This window comes from Hemicordylus capensis, chromosome 4 (assembly GCF_027244095.1).
Source record: "Hemicordylus capensis ecotype Gifberg chromosome 4, rHemCap1.1.pri, whole genome shotgun sequence".
NCBI classification, from domain to species: Eukaryota; Metazoa; Chordata; class Lepidosauria; order Squamata; family Cordylidae; genus Hemicordylus; species Hemicordylus capensis.
The window spans coordinates 205,467,585-205,488,425 of NC_069660.1; the positions used below are offsets into that span (position 1 = coordinate 205,467,585).

General features: G+C 46.0%; 1 protein-coding gene across 1 annotated transcript in view; it reads left to right on the top strand.

Moving 5' to 3' along the window:
• The window catches only part of GMDS (GDP-mannose 4,6-dehydratase), a 453,328-nt gene extending 444,699 nt beyond the window's left edge, over positions 1 to 8,629 (top strand). The window contains exons 10-11 of the mRNA XM_053247715.1: positions 6,951 to 7,019; positions 8,227 to 8,629. Of these exons, the coding sequence (XP_053103690.1) occupies positions 6,951 to 7,019; positions 8,227 to 8,289 (132 nt within the window). The 3' untranslated portion in view covers positions 8,290 to 8,629. The remainder of the gene's footprint in view (positions 1 to 6,950; positions 7,020 to 8,226) is intronic.
• The last annotated feature ends 12,212 nt before the right edge of the window (positions 8,630 to 20,841 follow it).

Genomic DNA, 20,841 nt, shown 5'->3' on the forward strand with positions numbered 1-20,841 from the left:
TGAACCTTGAGCTTCCACAGTAGGATAGCACACAAACAAAGTGAAAGCCACATCTGTCTTATCCATACTGTGGATACAACATGATTTTAACAGAATGGAGGACAGCACTTTCTCCCCTAATGTAGACAAGTTCTAAGGGGCTGATGTGAAGCCTGCTGAAATTAGTATTGACTTTAGCAGTCTTTGGATTAGCCTTCCCATGGGGGGGCATTTATCTGAGCAGTGAACAATTTTTGGCAAGTGAAACAGTTGAATAATTTTGTCCATATTTACATTGCTAACCATATGATTTGGATTTTTAAAATGGTTGACATAAGCACAAAGATAACAAGCAGAAAGCGGAGGTCTGCAAATGCTCTCTGTAGATATGCGCTATGTCCTTGTGTTGATTAACTTGTGCACTGTTTCCATCAAAGCGATTAAGCACCAAAATGTACAGCACACAGGGCCAACTCCCTCTGTTTTGCTCCATTTGCCATTTTATCTCCATTGTTGGTGTGCTTGTCAAGGCCTCTGCTGACTGACTGACTTTCCCTGAGGTTGAGCTGAAGCATTGTTTTAGTACTGACGACATTCTTTTGGCCCCACTGATGGACAATGCCACCAGTTCCCAACTTCCTGAACAAACCAGACAGTTTGCTGTTTTCTTCTTGTCTCTTATCACTCCCTGTCACTAAAGGAGAGGTCTGGATTCAGCTTCAGTTTGTGCTGATATACTGCAGTATGGTGGGAAACGCAGAACGGCAGCTATTCGTTACCATTATCACTGGCTTTATGTTTGTTACTTCTTGAGATATGTATGCATTGGCTTTTTTGGAGACATTAGAGTGAAGATTAACAGGCAGGTTGTTGGTGACTGATGGAAGAAGATTGGCTGAGTTTCCCTAATTTGTTATGACTTTGCTGTAGCACGCAACCTTTTTAATGGGACCTTATCCTAAGACATGTTGAGTGCCAACAAAGCTATGAAAGCAATAGCTTTAAGAGCTCCGTGCCTTTCAGAATCAGTCCCAAATAGAAGGCATTTTTTATTCCACACACACAAAAAAGCTGGCTTGTATGTGTTTGAAATACTTCTTTGTTCATATTAGGAAGTAGTCTAGCCTTTAAATGCAACTTTATATCTGAGTTCAGTATGAATTGCTTGCATGTTTCCGTCTTTTTGGCTCTTCATGAAAAATTTGCCGCCTTAAAAAAAAAAAAAGTTACTGCCCCAAGAGTGGAGGTTAGCTAGCTCACTACATTAAAACAAATATAGATGAGGAACCAAATTCACTAGCATTCTTCAATTCCCTTGGTGTTAGCCTTGTTCCACAACTTTGCTTTCCTAAAAATAGTGGAGGGAAAACTGAATGCCATTCATAGATGCACTTCTCTTATTACTAAAGATGTTTAACATCCATTACCTGTTAGATCTTAGCCTTCTTTGATAAAATACCTGTACTCTAGCTTTAATTGATCACTGCTTTACTTTAGTTGCACTCGTTGACTCACAAATATTGTGCTTGTTGTATTGTTGTACACTCCTGAATAGTAAAAAGTTGCAGAGGCAACACTTTGGGGTTTTATTTCCTTTACATGAGGGTTTTTTTAAAGATATTTGCTTCATTTACAAATATACCAGCAGAGCATACTGGAAGCAGAGGCACTCTTCTGACGGGCACAATCTGCAACATGGCATCAGATCCCCAGAGGTTCAGTCCTTCCCGGGCTGCCCCACCGTTTCAGCTTACTCCAGCTAGAAAATCTCAGCTCTTTGTCTAATTTTGAGCTGTGGGCACTGCCTTGAACAGTGTCTTTGCCCCCTCCTTCTAGCTCTGATGGGTGTCACCTTTTGGAAGCTGGATTCCAAGCCATCAGGAAAAACCACTACAGTCATTAAGAAACATTAACGTTCTCTTGTCAAATCCTTGACTCGCATCAGGAAACACTTTTAGGCAAAACTATGGAGATAGACCAAAGTAATCAAGGCAAGGCAAACTCATAACACCAGGCTGAAAAAACAGGGTTCCAGCCTTCAAGATGTTACACCCAAGAAACTCATAAAGCACATACAAATATAGCATACTGAAATGAAAGACTTCTATCAAATTTCCCATATTCAAAATTGCTAAAGAGAAATGTGAATGATCTGGAATTACACAAAGCTTTATTATCTTTGTATCCTATACCGTATCCAACTGTGGGGTTGGTGACTATTATTCCTATTTGAAAAACTGAGAAGAAGAAGACTAGTGCAAATTTGGAGGCTGAGGCTGATTAAACCATTAATCTATGTTGTGGTGTTTCTGCAGTTAATTAATCAGTGCAGATTAAAGAAAACTGAAAATAGAATCCCTGCTTATAATTCTTCAACAAGCTTTATTCGCACTCTCTGTAGCACTGTCCAACTGTTTGGTTCCTTTTTTGAGCCCTTTAATAAGGTCACACACATTTCATTAAATCTTCTGGTAATTACCTGTCCATATATGGTGAGCTATTTCTTTTAAAAATGACCCCTCATGCCACCATTTGGACGCAACCTGCAACTAGTTTGATGATGAAATCGACCTATTAAGGAAAAAGCAGCCACATCAGCAGTCAGTTGGGCACTCTGATCCCCTATGTTTGCCAGTGAAGGTCAGTGAAACATGGATATGGTACCTTCCCAATGCCCTGTACCATGGAATTCTGCTTGCGTAGTTAATTGCTTGTCTTATTCTTTGCACTTGCCAGCCACTGCAACGGGTTTCTAGATTATGGCTATACGTTTATTTATTTATTTTGGGTTTGTGTTGGTTTTTTGTTTGTCTGTTTGTTTGTTGCCTACTTTCCAGTAGGCTTATGAGATCACAGAGCATTCCATATCTGTGTGTCCCCTCTCCCTTATCAACTTTGCAATGCTTGGACCAATATGAAACAAACCAGGTACTGTTGTAGGGACACACAGGGATACCTTAGTTTGTGATGATGTCATCTAGGGATGTGCACAAGCCTGTTTGGAGGCCCTTTTAAGGGCCTCCAAACCAGTTCAAATGAATGACTGTTCAGCCAGTTTGAAGGCAGGAGGGCGTACCTTTAAGGGTGGGGGGCTGCCCTTACCCCTTCCGCCACATTTCCCTTGCCAGCACTCCATTTTAAAAGTGTCCATTGGGGCGACAGTGTACCTCTCTGCCACCCTATGTCCTCTTCGGCACGCATGCGCATGCCGGGCGAGTGCACGCACCTGCCCAACATACAGTTGGAGTGAGTGACACACAAGGTCACCTCAGTGGCAGATTTTGTGACAGTGTTATCCACCCCAATTCAAGATGGCGGATGCATAAACTTTTGAGATACAAGTGGGCTAATTTGTGAAGCGCATAACCGATTTGAACTAAAATTGTTACAGCTGTAGGGACACATAAGGATGCCCCAATGGCATAGTCTGTGATGATGTCATCCACCACAATCCAAGATGGTGGACATGTGAACGTTTGAGGCACAAGTAGGCTAACTTGTGTACCATCTAATCGATTTGAACCAAATTAGGTACAGTTGTAGTGAGTCACATACAGGGACACCTCAATGGCATCATTTGTGATGATGTCATCCACCCCAATTCAAGATGGCAGGAGCGTAAACTTTTAAGGCTCAAATGGGCTAACTTGTGAGCCACCTAACCAATTTGAACCAAATTTGCTACAGCTGTAGGGACACGTAAGGATGCCCCAATGGTGTAGTCTGTGATGATTTCATACACCCTGATCCAAGGTGGAGGGTGCGTGAAAGTGGGCTAACTTGTGGACTGTCTAACTGAGCTGAACAAAATTTGGTACAGTTGTAGTGAGTGGCACATAGGGACACCTCAATGGTATAGTTTGTAATGATGTTATCCACCCCGATCCAAGATGGTGGATATGTGGACGTTTCAGGCACAGGAGCTCTAATTTGTGGACCACCTAACCGATTTGAACCAAATTTCGTCCAGTTATAGGGATAGTGATAGGAAAGAAGGCAGATTAGTTCTTACTAGAACAACTTGTTTTTCCTCCTAAGATCCCTTTCTGGAAATGTGCTAGCCCACTGGGCTTTTGTTGCCAAGCTCTCCAATGCTTTGTTAAAGAAAATTGAATCAGACAGTAATAAATTACATAGTGAAATCAGATCATGCACCTAATGAGCTAAAATAAAAGCTATGATGACACCCAGAACCAGAACGCAGGAAATGGGATATTTACATAGAAATGGTTTGCATTTTTCCCTCCAACTTGTGTTGCTTTATATAAAATAAAATAAAATTCCAGACTATATTCTACAACCAGCTCTTTTATGCAGAAGTATGTGCCTTTTTAAGACTATAAAATTGAACTGCCATAAGATCGTTTAATAAGTGTAATTGTGTAGCATTTGACACATAAACCTGCAATTACAAAAGGGAGGGAGGTTAAAAGAAATCTTACTAGATAAACTCATTCTTTTTCATGTCCTAGACAGATGATATCTCAGCTAAATGAATTTAAATCTGTGGGAGATTTGTACAGTAGTGTTAAAGAGCAATAATTTGGCTGTGGACTTTCAGCTTCTTCGCCAAGTATTTGGTTTTCCATAGCCAAGAACAGGTTGTAATTCACATTTTAAGCTTGCCATTTTGAAGCTTTATTTCCCTTTTCACTGAACATAAAGATTTTGTGTATTTTTGTTGTAACTTGTATGCTTAAAAACAAAATGCTTCACAGTTATTTTATTTTGAACTCTCTCTCTCTTTTTTTAACAGTCCTCACAAATAACTGAAAGTACTGCTTTTGTTATTTCGATGATTATTGCATCTCTCTATTGTGGTGAATTCTTCAGAAAGTCATTGGTGGGTGGGTGTTGCCTCAGTCTTGTGCTTTCTCCCCACACTGTAAACAATATTATTGATTTTCAGAACTAAACACAAATACAAACAAGGAATCAATCTGACATCAACCTCAAATCCCAAGCTTCTTTTCCTACTCCCCGCATGAACCTTCAGTTCTATTTCTTGTCCCTCTTCTTTAACAGATACCCCATTCCCACAACCCTCACCAAATTGAGGAAAAGTTTTTTAGGAGGAGAAAAACAAGGAAAGGGAGCAGGGAAATAGAGCATTTTTAGATCCCAGTAGTTACAAAGAAAAAAGTTTCATCCATTTCTACGGTTCTGTATTGTTGAAGTACAATATTTCTATATTGTACTTCAGGCAGAGCCAGAACAGAAGGAGGACTGTGTTTAACTTCGTCAGGTAACTTTTGATAAAAAGTCCCGGTTTTGCCTTCTGGGACCTTATCCTCACCTTTTATAAACTTTCTGATCTTGCTGTGCCTTAAGTAAGCAAAGTCCTGGCACAGAACTTCAGTCTGCTCCCGGGCTGGCATTTAGACTCAAGTTCAGACTAAATTTGGAAGTTAAATAGGTGCATATCTCATTTCATTGAACAATTTTAATAATGTAGCTGAGCAGTGGTTTTTGCTCCAAGACCTTTTTCAATTGCCCTTTCTAGGTAATTGCAATTATTCCATTTTTAATAGCATGAGCTACTTGCAGAAATCCACATGCCATTTTGCTGTAATACTAGCTAGTTCTCAGCCACCATGACTACAACTTCCTCAAAAACATCATTGAGTTGTGCCTATTCTAATTCACATTTAAAGTCATGATTTTAGCTTCTAGAATACGCTCATGAATCTTTGGCCATTTTTATGTTAGTTTGGTTTATGACATAAACACGTACACATGATTTTATGACAGCTTTTTCCACTAGCAACACATATATGATACAAGGCAGACTAAAAGGTTTTATTTGCATCACTTTCAAAAACATGACATGAGTGATCTTTATTTGGGACTCAGCTGCAGCTGACAATTGCTGAACCTGAAATGAAGCCCCTTCCTCTTTTGAAGTGTCCTCCGTGGCAATAATGTGGGTGGCCCTTGACAAGACAGCTGCGGCCTGTGTGTGTACACAATCTTGGTGGAACACACGTTCGTATGAGCATTTTTCACAAGTAATATTAAAAGCATGTTTTAATTTCCCATGACTGTAAACTGAATGAAAACACCCTGATGATCAGAACACTTAAAAAAAAAAAAAGCAGCACTCTTTCCTGTTCTATTACAAATTAACAATATTTGCACCTAATGTGGCACCTTAAGAGATTAAAAGCTGCTCACTTATGAATAGGCCTTTATGTTTAATGAAGGATGTGAAGTTCAAAAACTTGCAAAAAATAGTTCAAATAATTTTTTTAAAAATCAATTGTTTCATTTTTATACCATCTTATTTGTGAAGTTGAACAGCGCTATATGTAGTGATCACATGGATATTAGCTGAAGGAAGGCATGATGGTGTTATGTTTGCTTCTATATTTACTTCTATAATTTAAGCAAAGTACAGAGGGAAGTCGGGGGTAAGATTCGTTAGCAGGTCTGGCGGTAGCAAGTCTGGGGTGTATTTTTTTTTATTCATTTGACATATTTGTATACCGCCCAAAATGCAAGTCTGACAACTTAAAAGAAGGGGTTCCCCATAAAAGAGTCAATATCATTTGATGTGCAGAACGCATTCAAAATGGCCTGTGCAGGAATCCTTAAATGCTGCCTCCTGGTGATTTATAGGCTACAGCACTTGGAGTGGAACTGCAACACTTGAAAGGGAGGAGGGAGGTGGTTTGAATTTCTGAGAATCACTAGCACTTTCCAGAAACTATGTGTGGATAGAGGAGTCTGTAATGAAATTGAAACGAGTGATGTCTATCAACACCTTGGTAACCATCACCTTGCCTTTCCATCTCTGCTGCAACCTGGAAAAGGAAACAGGCCAAGGATTTCTTCAGCTCTGTTTTCATTCTTTTAAAGACAAATTGTTAGCTCTGTGCGTGGGAGAGAGACTGAAGCAGCTGTAGAGGTACAGTGGCAAAAAGCAATAAATGAAGACGCTTCCCTTCCCCCCTCCCTTTTCTTTCCTATAGGATTTCCTTCAAGGTGATTGCACCAAAGCAAAGCAAAAACTCAACTGGAAACCCAAAGTCACTTTTGACGTAAGTCCTTTTTAGCCTACATTTCATGCAAGGACCCATTTGGGGAACAAGAGGAACCAAAGCCTTACAACAGCTCGAAGCCCATTTATTGTACAAACAAAATAGCATTTTACAGCATTGAAGGTCTTGCTTTTAAACATTTTTAAAACAGGAGCTATCACTGCAGTTCTCCAGGCACTTATACAAGTTTAAGCTTATAGTCTAAGCAATCAAAGCTGTAACTAGCCATGGGAATCAAGATTTTGAACTTAGCCTTTTCACCCAGATCCTAAATGTGCTTCGCTGTAATGAAACCAAACAGATTATGATAGAACGTCCATACAAATAACCATGTTTTGGATCTTATATTTTTACTTCATCCTAATGTGAAAGTAAGACTCATTGATTTCAATGGCACTTATTTCCAAATGAGTACAGGCATAATGCAACCAAAGTTAAGCATTTTGAAGACAGATGGATTTAAATAGGAGAGAGTTAATCTCTTTGACATAAGAGGGACTTTGGCACAAGGCTGCAATCCCACACATACTTACTTGAGAGCAAATCTCATTGACTTTATTCGGACTGAATTCTGAATAAGCATGCCAAGGTGTGCAACTTTAGTTGGGCTGCTACCATTAGGAAAATATGGGGTGTGGGTGTGTGTGTGTGTGTGTGTGTGTTTTCACAAAATGGTGCAAGGACTGCAGACAGGAGTTGTCAGACAGTGTCCAATAAAGGACACTTGTGCAAGAACATTCCACACAACAATCAGAACAGCAATTAACAGTGTATCTGGGGAAAATACTGTATTTTCCTAAGCACAACCTTTTGCAGTCAGAGTGATGGGACAATACAAGATTCCCAACAAGAAAGATTCAGTTCTGAGGAAGAAAGGAGAGACTGGGTACAGCACATGAAAAGCAAATTTGCATTCAGGACAACAAGAACAACTCATAGCATTTTGGTACCTGAGGCAGAAACTCAAAATGGTACCCAATGCAGTGGCAAAACTGTAGTTCGCAGTTGCTTCCTGGGTAGCCCAAAACCTGCTACCCTGGGACAAGCCACCTCAGCCTACCAAATGGTGAGGCCAACTCTACAGAGCACAATAGGCTGTGCAGAAGGTGTTTTGGACTAGTGGTGGGGAAATAGGTACTGGGGGAGAGGTTGTATTGTGGGAACGAGCAAAGCCTAACACACGTGTGACTTCTCTGCTTTGTGACAGGAGCTGGTGAAGGAGATGGTGAAAGCGGATGTGGAGCTCATGAAGAACAACCCCAATGCATGAACTTGCTCCTCCTCCTATACTTGCTCAATCGTGATTGTGGCATCAGGGATGAGGTCTGATGATGAGTTACACATTTGCCATTGGCAGGGGTGGGGACAACAATCATTTCGGTGGGTGACAGATGATTCGCATTTGATTTTACCATACTTGTGCAGCAACCCATTTTTTCTTTCCAAATATCAACTATACATCATGACTTAAGCTCCTTGCAAAGGGTAGTTTGAACTGATGGTGCTTTTCTTCCCGATACATGGATGAGAAATCATACATTAAATCTGAAGCTGGTGTGCCATTCCAGCTCATTCTCTTTTGATAGTAAAAATATCTTTCCATAAACTAATGTCTGTAGTGGATTTCTAATTATTTCTCAATTTCTTATGGGAGGGGGAAAGAGAAAGAGTTGTGCTCTCTTTCTGAACTGAAAGGACTACCTTTCAAAATTCTGTCATGAAGGAAGAATTGGAAACCCAGTGCTTGTGGCTAATGGCTCCTCCACAGTTAGATTTATGACAGGCATTGTTATATTCTTCAATATAGTACTGTTTAATTCTGAACATTGAATTGCATCTTAATATTAACTAATCAGATAGTGAAAGATTTGGAAATATAACATTTGTCACACATGATTTACATGTGGGATAATCTGCCTTCCATGGATGTGCATTTCATGTGGGAAACTCAGAAGTGTATGGAATTCAGTGTGGTTGAATTCACTGAAGTGAATGCAATTAACCTGCCTAAGCTGGACAGTCACGCTGTCTTTATTTGCTCAAGGACAAAAAAATATATGCAGAAAGATGGTGCTTCTTCCCACTATGTCTTAGTTAGGTTCCTTCCTGCCCTTCCCACTACCAAAATCCTTTAAAGTTTGGATGACTCCAGCATGCTGCTTACAACTACTTCACCCTTTGCCCTTGTTTAATTAAGGCATCTTTCCAGAGCAGGACAAGGGGCAGGTTGAGTTCCCTCCTTCAGCTCCTTAGCTTGGTATTGTGTGTGAATGTGGACATGTTGGAGGAGACCTGTGACAATAAGCTTCTCTGTGCAGCACCCAATTCCTGCACACAACTGAGCTATTCACAACCCTGTCCTGTTTCTGCTTACTATAATTAGACTTCATATAGGAGCCTGAAGCAGCCACAAAGATGACCTAAGAAAGATTAAAAGGGAAGGGGGGGGGCGAGGGGAGGAGTCCAAACTTCAAGGCAAGTAAATATTGTTGCAACATTTGGTGCCAACGTACCCAGGTTAGCCAGAGGTCGTGGGTCCCGTAACGTTTTCCTTCCCTTTGGCTTCCACCACCGAACAATCGCTCTTTACTTCTCTTTGCTTTTCCCCTTGAAACTGGAGTGTGGAAGGTCTGGAACTCTGTGTCCTTTTCTCTCTCTAGGCACACAGTGGCTCAACAAAGGCAGCAACTGCACAATGCCACCGATCAAACAGCCCAGCTGCTTTGGAAAGAGGCAGGAAGGAGGACGGGGGAGCGGACTGTCGCTGGGACGGAACCGCTTTTAAGCCATTGGACTTTGGGGTGAGGGGACGAGTGGATTGGGAAGCCAAGTCCTCTGATTCAGGCCCCAGTTGATTTTAAATACAGAGGATCACATTTTGAAGGGGGCGGGGGGACGGACGTGTGTGTGTAAGTAAAAGAGAGCGAGACCACAATGAGCGGCCACGCTCTGCTTTCTGGAGGTGTGTAATGAGGGGGGAAGGCGTCGGAGGGAGCTTTGCCCAGCCGGGAAGGGAAGGGAAGAGAGAGAGAAAAGAAGGCTCTTTGTGTGGCTGCGTGGAAGGCGGGCGGCGCGATGGAAAGTGTGTGCGCGCTGCAAGAGGAGGTGGTTTCGGGGTTAGCCAGGGCTTGGGGCCGGGCCGGGCTGTTGCTCAGAGGGGCAACAGGAGCTGGCTGGGGCGGGGAGGGAGCTCCCAATTGGGACCAGATGCTTCCTCCCCGCTGGCCTCGCGGCGGCGGCAGCAGTCGAAGGGCTGAGCGCAGCCATCGCCGCCGCCTGCCGCTCTGCGCAGCTCCACGCAGGTGCAGGGATGGAGAACAAGACGGGCTCTTGTTTGGCTCGGCCGAGGAGCAGCCAGCCGTCTCCGGGCTTGCCAAGAGGAGGCGAGGGGGTCCACCTTCGAGCGCTAGCCGGCCTCTCGGCTTTGGCTCTTCTTTGCTGCCGCAGCGCCTGGGCGGAAGACCTTCAGCGGCTTAATCAGAATCGCGAATGAAATCGCTTTTAAAAAACCAAAATCCCGCTAGAGTCTCCAAAAACAGAAATGCCCGGCAAATAGGTGATCCCTTCCTGCGGCGTTTTCTCCTCTCGACAGAAGGGGTGTGTGTGTGTGTGTGTGTGTGTGTGTGTTCGTTTCCCTGCCTTTCCTTCCTTCCTTCCTTCCTTCCTTCCTTCCCCAGCCTGCTGTTTTTCTCTCTCCTCCTCTCCGCTCCACACTAGGGGCCACTGTCAACAGGTAATATCGATTTAAGGCCGCCCACAATGTGCGGGCGCCAAGGGGACCGCTTGGATCGCCCTAATGAAGAGGAGAGGCACTTCCCTCCCCCACCCCAAGGCTGCAGGCTCGATTGAAGCTCACTTCCCAGCCGGCAGCGCGATCTCGCCTCTCGAGGATTTTGAGAAGAATTCTCTGTAACTCTCTGTTCCACTCGAAAGTATTTACTGACCAAGAAAAACGTGCCTCGGAGCGTTTCTCTGTGGCTTTCTCTTTTCCGATGCGAATAAACACTTCCTAAGAGAGGCTGCTTCTTTGCGGCTGCCTGTAACTCTACGCATGCTTACCTGGGAGTAAGCCCACTGGAAATAAGGAGGTTTACTTCTCAATAAGCATACATAGAACTGCTATAAATTTTACTCCAACCATAAGCAGAGGGGCGAAGGAGCGAGCAGTGATTCGTCCCCACAGTCTGTGTTTCACACGCATAGAGGGCTGAATCAGAAGAGTCAGTGTGGATACCCATATGTCCTTGGAAAATCAATGGATCTGGCTTAGAAGTGTTAAGGAGTCTGATGTGGTTAAAGGGAGATCACACACAATTCCTTAACTCATCAAATCCAAAGGATCTGAATGAGGTTTCCCCCGCTTCCCCGAGTGATCGTGCTTGAATTAAGACCTCAAAGCAAACCTAACTTAAAATACGGTTTATGGGAAACGATCACAACCGCACCTGATCGAAGTAAGTGAGTCAGGCCACTCTCATCATACAGTCAATTAGGCAAACTATGCGGTTTGTTTGCAAGTCAATTAGAAAGAAGAGCAGCGTGAGATGGAGGAGAAATGGAGCGGGACATTCACCTCATCGGTGAGTGGCATTCGATAGCGTTGGCCATGGTTGGGTTTTTAGGTGCTACGCCAGCGGGGATGCCCTGGGCTGCTGCTGTGAGACGGGACGTGGCGACTGGCCTATACATGACCGAGTCCGGGTTGGGCGACAAGTGCATACTGGGCTTCGTAGGCCGCCGGCCTGCATCTCTTCCAGGGGCTTGTAGCCAAGCCATTAAGGTGGCAGGCTGGGAAGGGATGATGCAAAATAAGTGCACCTAGTTACAATACAGGCACACACACTCCCTGAAATGTGACACCAGACGCTAAAGGAAGAGGTTTAAAAATAATAATAATAAAAATCCCAAGTGGAGAATGTCTACTTATCTTCTGTGGTCTATTACTGGGAAGTATTAAACAATTTTATTGGAAGAAATCAGCCCCTTCCCACCCCCCACACAACCAAATCAATGGCAAAATTGGCTGTAATGCAACAGAAGTGACTGTTTTTAGGGCACGCACCACTGGAAGGTTCTCCTGCGCACGCGTCCCAGAAAGAAGCCACGCCCAGAAGTATAGTGGCATGATAAATGTCACTGACTAATGGGCCAGACAGACTGGTCGCAAGAGCAAGTTAGGGGGTGATGCGACTCGGGCGAAAGCGCTGGGTGGGAGGAGCTAGAAGGCGCCTTGCAGGGGCGGAGCTAGGGGAGAGGGGGCCCTGTTCGCCCTTCTCTCTGCGGAGGCCCCTCGACTGAGGGAGGGAGATGAAGAAGGAAAGAGGGAGAGGCGGCGCCGAGGGGCCCTTGTTCTTTGAACTCCTCGGCTCAGTAACAGCAATAGGCCCGTGGTGGGACCTGGGAGATCTGCGGCCCCCTCTGCTGGGAGTGCCGGGGGAGGGGCAGTTGTGCTGGTGGTGGTTGCTGGGGCTGGTTACAGGGGCCAGCCCCCAGCCCTCACTTGCTGCCCTTGAGCCACCCCTCGAGTGGGGAGCCAGAGACCGACGGTAGGTGGCACCACCACCACCCTCAGGTAAGTATCCGAAGGTCAGCAGGAGTAGGGGGTGTTAAATGGCAGCCACTTTGAGACGGCCTTTGCACGTGGGGAGGACAACCTCTCCCACCCGTCCTGCCAAGGATGAACAGCTCGGGACTGCGAGGGCATTCCCCCCCACACACACACACACCATAAGGCTAAAGGGACGGGGTTGCTATCCTGCATATGGAGGACCCTGGTCCACCAGGGGGAGGGGGCTGACCGTGGCCCACGTTCCTGTCAGTCTACTTCACCCGGTCCAAAGGAGGAGTGAGCAGGGCAGGGCAGAGCGGTTAAAAGGTGCCCTGGCCCTGCCTTCCAGCTACCTGCACGAAGCCTATTCTCAGATGCTGCTGATTTTAATAAGGTTGCGGCCGGCGCCTGCCTTGCTGTACTTCTGTGTGTTGCCTCTTCCTTCCTGTCAGCACAACCCTCTGCTTGCTTGTCTGGCGTGTGTGCGGTGTAATTAATTAAAACGAGCAGCCCTGAAATCACGATTTCGTGTAGTTTACTTTTAATTAACCCTGAAGTTCCAGGTTATGAGCCTTTCCAGAACTTCTAATATAAGCCTTAAGAGAGTTACATGCAGCCACCTTCTCTCCAGCCAGTCAACTTCAATGGTGGCATCCCACCTGCATTATATTTATATATTCATCCATCCATTCATTCATTCATTATGGCCCATTCATGCTGAGCGTAGCAGGTGATTGCTGTGGAGTGTGGGCCTGTCTCCTTCGTAGAACAGGGTTCCATGTCAATGCCTTGAGATTCCCGCTCCAGCAAGGAAGGGACACATATGACTCCGGAAGGAACAGTATGTATCTGGTTCAGCCACTGGCTCATAACCATAAGAGAACCGAGGAATGCAGATTCTCCCCCGCCCCCAACCACTTGAGGAGTGCCCCTCTGGTTGCACTGAACTCTTCCAACTCTAAACCGAATCACCGATATCTTCATTCCCCCAAACATGTTATCCTGCCCTCCAAAGTGTCCTAGCCCCAGGAAACCTAAAGAGTGGAGTTGCTCCTCAAGCCTTCCCTCTTTTCTGCACCCTCAGAGAGTCCACTGGATTCTTCCTAGGTGGGGTCATCTTTGCTCTTGAAGCATTTCGAAATCATCCATTATTAATGGTCAGTGCAGAAGTATAGGATATGCATTTAGTTTAATGAAACATGACGCCTGCAATGGAGAACAGTGGACGTGCCTTGTCTTCCGTCCCTCTCTGTCCCCTGGAAGCGGAGAAAGGAAGCTGTTAGCGTTCTCCCCCGGCCCCAATCTATTCCCAATCTATCCCAAACTGAACGAAGGAAACTTCCAGAAGAAATTGTCTGGGGAAAGCTCTCCGCTGTGGCAGAATTAGTCTCTTGCGCTACAGGGCGGACGACTTACAGTCTGAAATCCGAATGAAATCCACGCACTTTGCGCACTGGGTCCTTTCAAAGTTTCGACCACAGCAAGGTGGGCCTGCAAGTGTCCAACGACTCACTTCCCACTCCCTATCGAAACACTGGCCTTGTCTATCCCTCCTCCCGAACCTTTGCAAGTTGCCTTGTTTCTCAGGCTTCTTTCCCAGTCCGGAGCCCCTTCCCCCCTCGGTTATTTTAGAGCGTTCCAGAAACTCCTTCACAATTCCCATTGCTTTATAGACTTCTGTAGCGCCATCCAGCTCAGGGAGGGTGCTGAGTAGGACTGTGAGAAGACAACAGCGTACTTTTGTATTTAAGCTTTCAGTTACGCCTGAAAGGGAACCCCAGTTAGGGCTTCCTTTCCCACCTTGCTGCTCTCAAATCTCAGCAGGCTCCTGGGAAATCAGTGGGACCCACTTTGAAGCAAGGTGTGTTGGGAGAGCTACAGATCATAGGTATGGTCTTCCCGCATCCCCGCGACCAGCTATCTACCACTATTCCGAAGCATCCTTCCAGCCGCCTCCCTTCCCCCTTTTTGAAGAGAAAAGCCATAATGTGCTAAATACTAAGAAGAAGTGACAATTTCCTCTTGATTTTCGCCTGATGAGCTCTCTCTCCCTCTCTCTTTTAGAAGACCCCGCACACTATAAGATTACCTCCCCGGTTTTGACTGCGAGGCTGCTGGGTTAGTTTTGTACGAAAGACTTGCCATATCAATTAAAGGGTGATATATGATACTTGCCCGCTCGTCCCCCAACCCCAAACTGAAACTAATAAGTGATTAGAAAGGAGTCAGAAGGCCCCCAGGACGGTGAGACGGATGGATTTTTGAAAGTATGAGATCAATCTCGGCGAAGAGAGAAGAAGGAATCGTTTTCTGTCCAGTGTAAAGGATAGCTACGCCCCCTAACCGCAGAGCCTACAATCCTAAGCACATGGACTTTCCTCTGAGTAGATGTGCGCTGCATGTTAGAAGGAAGGTCCTACACTGGGAAGCAATAGAACTTGTAAAAGTGCCTACAGACGAGAAAGGGCTCTGTACAAAACCTAGGAGTTGCATGTTTATCTTTTTCTGGGATCTGACAAGACAGTTCTGCGGACGCGCCTACACTCACACAGTTCTAAACAGCACTCCGCAGCGCATATCCTCTTCACCCCGAACCAATCCAACCAAAACAACCTCTTTCCCATTCTCTCTCTCTGTATCTAAGGAATACACGTGGAAATATACCCTCTGCCCTTCTCTTACCGCCCTTCTCGTTGTGCAGGATAAATTATGTTGTGAAGGCTAAATTAAATGCCTCTAAATTGGAAGTTAATAAACATTAACAACTTTCCTAGTACGTCTCCCCTAACCCTCCGACAGCGTTTGGGGTGATTTGGGTCGCACTGGATTGATTCTTCATCTCGTTGCTATTGCCCGGGAGTTTTCGTGGACCGCGAGTGTTACCGTCGGCTGAAGGGTTGAGATCCACTTCTTGCAGGCCATTGGCGGATCATTTGCCTCCAGACACAACAACACCCCTCCCCCGCCCCCGGCATGCAAACAGTCCAGCGTTTTGACTGGCGTAAGAAAGCAAAACAAAAACATCTGCAAATGCTTTGGAGTGATCGGGGAGGGCGCGGCGCTGGAGGTGTTCACTCGAGGATGCTCGGCCTTAACTAAGGGCGAAATCCACCTGAGGGGCTCCTGTCTACTGACCGCCTTCCTTGCGACTGAGCGCTTAATAGAGGACCTTTAAAGGGGCGAAAGACAGAGACTGAGGCAGAGCTCTTGTGTTTTTTCAGCTGCCTTTGAGAGAACTTAAAAACCGTTTAAGGAGAGCTGTTTAAGGAGAGCGTGGGGTCCAGTGGTTTAATAACTACAGCCACAGAGAAAAGTGTCAATTCTTTCTAAAAGTTAAATCACGTTGAATCCTATCTTTTATCTCGGCGTTTGATTTTCCTGCTTAGACCCTCTGTCGGCTCTTGATTATTGCTCAGCCCCCTCTGTATAAAACAACAACATTCTGTCAAAAGTTCGCCTACAGAAGCAGAAATTCTGCAGTTCCTGCGAACACTGGAGACCGTTCGGAAGGCCTGGTGTTATAACCAATTCTGAGGCAACTACAGAGACTACAGTGCTTAAAAAAAAAAAAAATTCCAGCTGTAGAGAATATATATACACACACACACACATACATTTGTGGCTTTGTTTCCTTGGGAACTGGCATTGACTGGACATTAATATCCACCGCTTGGCATTAAATATTTCACCCCAAACAGCCCTCGCCGAGTCCCGCAAAAGTCCTCTTCGCAAGTATTTACCTAGCAACTACCACTCTCAGAACCCCCTTGATTCCAATGGCGCTGGCTCTCCTGCCTTAGAAACAAATAGTTGTATGTGCTATTTATTGTATTCAGGGTCTTGTTGCTTCTCATTGAGTATTTTTGCCAGGGCTTTTTACCCATATTTGCTCTTTCTTGCTTGCTTGAGTGAGGCACAATTCTGAGAACAGCAGCAGCAATCACCAGCAGCATGGAGTTCGCTCTCCGAAAAGTTAATGGCTCCAAATGTGTTGGTTTTCCTGCTTTCTCCTCAGGGATTTGGGGGGAAGGGCGAAAGGAGGAGGGGGCGGGAAGAAGGAGAATTCTTGTCTTTTTTTTTTTAATGTCTTGTCGAAAGAAATCGAGCTGGACTCTCCTCAGGGTTATAATCTATCCAGCCGCAATTCTCTGCCCGCCCTCCCCCACCAGCCTCCCTAGCAAAAGGTCAGGTGAAAGTCTCCTGCAGGTAAGGCTCGCCCCCTGCCTCACAAATTGTTCCCTTCTGCCCACCCAGGTCGACTCAGATGTGTTTATTTCGGGCCCCCCCCCCCAAAAAAAAAGTTCGGCCATCAATTCCCGTCGAAAGGTGGCGGGCGCTCTGAAAGGCCCTGATCTGCCTCAGTTTTTCTTTCCTCTTTCTCCTCCGGTCACAGGAATGTTTTGAGGGAAGAAAAATCATGTCAGTTATCAGGGAATAAAGTAACAACAACAACGCGCGAGAAAATCCCGCACCGCCCCCCCCCACCCGCCACTCGAGAAAGCCTTGATGGGTCAGGCCAAGGAGTGCCTGTGGGTGTGTAAGGCCGAGGGGGCAGTAAGGAGGAGCTATTAGCCATTCTGGGGGCCCCGATTATGTGCGTGGTGAACCCACAGCCCGTACTGGGCAGCTTGGCTTCTGCGTCTTTTCTTCCTGGCACCGGATCAAGCTAATCTTTAGTTTTCAGTCAAATTGGAAACTATCAGAAGAAACCTCTCCGTCCACCGCCCGGTCTACTCTCCAATACCCCGGTGAGTCCAGTTCCTGCCCCAAACCCGAGCTGGAGATCTCTACGCCTGCGGCTGGTGATCCAAACGTCCTTGCCTGGAACAAAGTCCCATTGAACGACTCAGACGTTTCTGAGCACGCTCACTTGGAACGCGTTCAAGTGCCACTGAAATCCACACGGAGCTGAGTTCCGAGTTTAAATGAGGTTGCAATTAACAAACGCAGGCTTCGATTAACAAAGCGGTTGAGGCAGAGACTTCGGAATTAAGGCTCCAGCTGAACCGGTTTGCAGATCGCCTTGCAGCGTTTCCTTGCAGGCGATCGTTCCCAGTGGCTGTCGGGATCACTGCTGCCCCAACCTTCCTATATACATTCGGGCTGGCATTACAGCGGCCTTCTCGCCGCCGCTGCTCCATATAATACGCTCAATATGCTAGTAAATTGCAAGTCGGTCACGGGGAAAAAAGGGAAAAAAAACAACCACAGAAGCAGCCAAGTAAACACAAACGAAAATAAAACGCCAAACGGAGGAGGCGGGGGGGGGGGCTTCTCTGAGCAACCCAGGGGGGAAAGAAGGCGGCGGAGGAAGAGAGCAAACGTCTGGAAGGAAAGCCACAGAACAAAGAGCTAGGCCCAGCCTTCCGCTCCGACTTCGGTTTCCTGCGCTCGCCCGACAGGGCTGAACTCCACGGGAGTTACCGTGACTTTGAATGGCTTTAGAATCGAGGTCCTTGGAGGACTGGCCGCAGGGTCCTAAACGTGTTCCGAACTGGGCCGCTTAAGTTCGGGCGGTTACCAAGGAATTTAACTCCCGGCAAGTAACCATGGTTAGGATCAGGGCCATTACGCACCCTTTCGGTAGCAGATCCAGATGATGGGTCATTGAGCACAGGACTGGGATCCGCTCACGCTTACTGAGCTGAGGAGTAAAGTAATCCCTACTGAATTGTGAGACCTTCCGCATAAACATATATCGGCTCAATTGTAGGGGCATTTGAAGAAATTCTACTAGTAGTACTGTTCCTACTGTACTGCACAATCCCTTGATTTAAAAGCTAAGCCAAACCAGCTACCAGATACCAAGCTCCCACTGCTGCTTTTCAAAAGGAGCCTGGCTGGATTTAGACCACTAACTACCAACTGGTTTAAAACTCTTGGCCATTCTTAGATGGCGACCTATAAAGCCCTTCCTCTACTGCAAAGTGACCTCTACCACTCCATCAGGGCTTCTCCGTGTCCTTTGCCCTATGGTATATGGCAACGCACAAAGCACTGTCTCCAGAGTCCCTATAGCATACGGCTATTGAGGCCACCAATGCTTTATGTTGCCACTTACCTTACCGGTAGCCAGAGAAATTTGATTTTAGGTTTGTTTGTTTTTTATATTGTCAGCTACCGTGGCTGGAAATCTGGAGAGAGAGAGAACCCGAAGCCTCCAAAGTTATATGGAAAAGAGAGAGCGATCTAAGAAACACAGCCCGTTTAAGTTTGAAGTGCACTGATTTAAACGCAGCTCAGGTGATCATATATGGTCCATTGAACTCCCTTGTTTTAGGGCTGGCAGGTAGGGCGATTTAGGAATCGCTTCGCCTTTCTGGGTCTATGGCTCACAATGCAACTGAACAGAGCCTGCCCTTTAGGGCAGTGGTCCGGGAGTAAGTCTCTTAATACGTATTAGAGTTACTTCGAAGTAAACTATCTGGGGTCACATCCTGTCCCCCACCCAAACATTTGCCTTCATTAATGGACTGTTGCTAGATGAGTTCTTCCCCACCCTTTCTATAACCCTTTAGGTAGCGACTGGATTATTACAGTACAACTGTGAGTTTGCTTTTCATCCGCGGGGATTATTCCTTCCCTCCGCTCCCTCCCCAGCTCCATGGGGGGGGGGTGGACCGCAGCTCCTATTCTTTCCGCCATCTCTCCTGCCTCTGTGCAGTAACCGGCCGGCCTCTCGCTCCCGTCCCGGCACCCACGGCTGGCTACGACGACTAGCAAAAGCCGGCCTATTTCAAGCCACGACCGATCTCCGACACACCATTTCCTACGCGGTGAACTTACGCCTCTTCCTCCCACTGGGGGCATTTGGCTATTGTTTCATTAAATGAGACGCCGGTTAATTAAAACGAAACACAATCGCCCATTAGGTTGCTCCCAAGTTCTCTTTCGGAGAGCCACGGACAGGGACATCCTCTGGCTTGACCTCCGCCTCCCTTCAGGCTACTTCTCTGATCGAATTTGATTCCTTCCTGGCCTGCTCAGGTCTGGTTTTGTGGAAAGGAGGACTCCATCAATCTCCAGCCCCAAAGCCTCCCCCTCGGAGAGGAGAGGCCGGTGGAGGAGGAGGCCGTCAGTCATTACAAACTATTTACAAAACAACCCGGCAAAAATCGGCCCACGCTCGCGTTTCAGCCAGCCCTTGCAATGCAAGATTTCTGGCTGCAGTCCTGTCTGTGCCTCCTTCCTTGGTAGTCCGTCCCACTGAACATCCAGTGCAGGGAGAGGCGTGTTTACTCGGAAGTAAGTCCCATTATGTGCAAGTGTGCATCGGATTGCAGTCTTAATGGAACGTGGTGCCCAATTTAAAATATATATATATATCCCGGATTGAGCTGTTGTTCTCCTATCTTTAAAATGTGTGTTTGTGCGGCTTAAGGGGCTTGGAGGAAGATGGACTTTCCACAGAAACTAGGTCGCACCAGGCCGCAAGCCACAGCCCAGTAAGAAGCATAAATCCTTCCTCAGTTATAGTGGGACAGATCCGAACCGAAGCAAATCATTTTGGGACTGTGTCTGTAGTAACTCAACATCCCACGAGGGCCTTCATTCCCCCTCCCCTTCCCCAGGCTTCTCTTCCACTAGAGCTAAAGGTGAAACATCCTCAACCCAGACGTATCTCGCACCTTTAGGATTCCCAGTTAGGCTAGGATGCAATTGGAGGCTGAGTTTCTTCACTGGTTTCTTCTCCCTCACCCACTCATCCACCCACCAATTCCATGCACATTTGTTTAAGATTCGGAATTATCACGCACTTCCCCAAAGAATCGTCAAGGCTCTATCAAGATGAAAAGTGTCACAACAGAACCCCACGCATAGATCGAAATAACTGGATTTACTGTAGGACAATCGCAGGATATTTATGCAGTGGGGGGCGTGGAATTTACACTCAGCGTTGTCAAATTTTCACTTCAGGGAAAAACAACAAGCTTTGGGCGCCTATTTCAGAAGTTAAAACAATTGAGCCTGGCAAAGCAATATTCCCCAATGTGCTGTGGGAAAGCCCTCAGAAGTCCTTTTGAATATGCCCAGGTGTATATTATGAGGGGAACACTGATTGCATAAAGGTATTTTATATAATATTCTAAGCGCGCTCCCTGTGTGGCCGCTATCTTATTTATTTAATTTATTTATTTTATATACCTCCTGACTTCAAAGGCTCTAGGACGTTCACAAAAATAATATATACAATGAACAGCTCTAATAATCTCACTCCGCATGCACTTAACGTTTATGTGATACACATGTTCTACATAATCATTTTAACTGAGT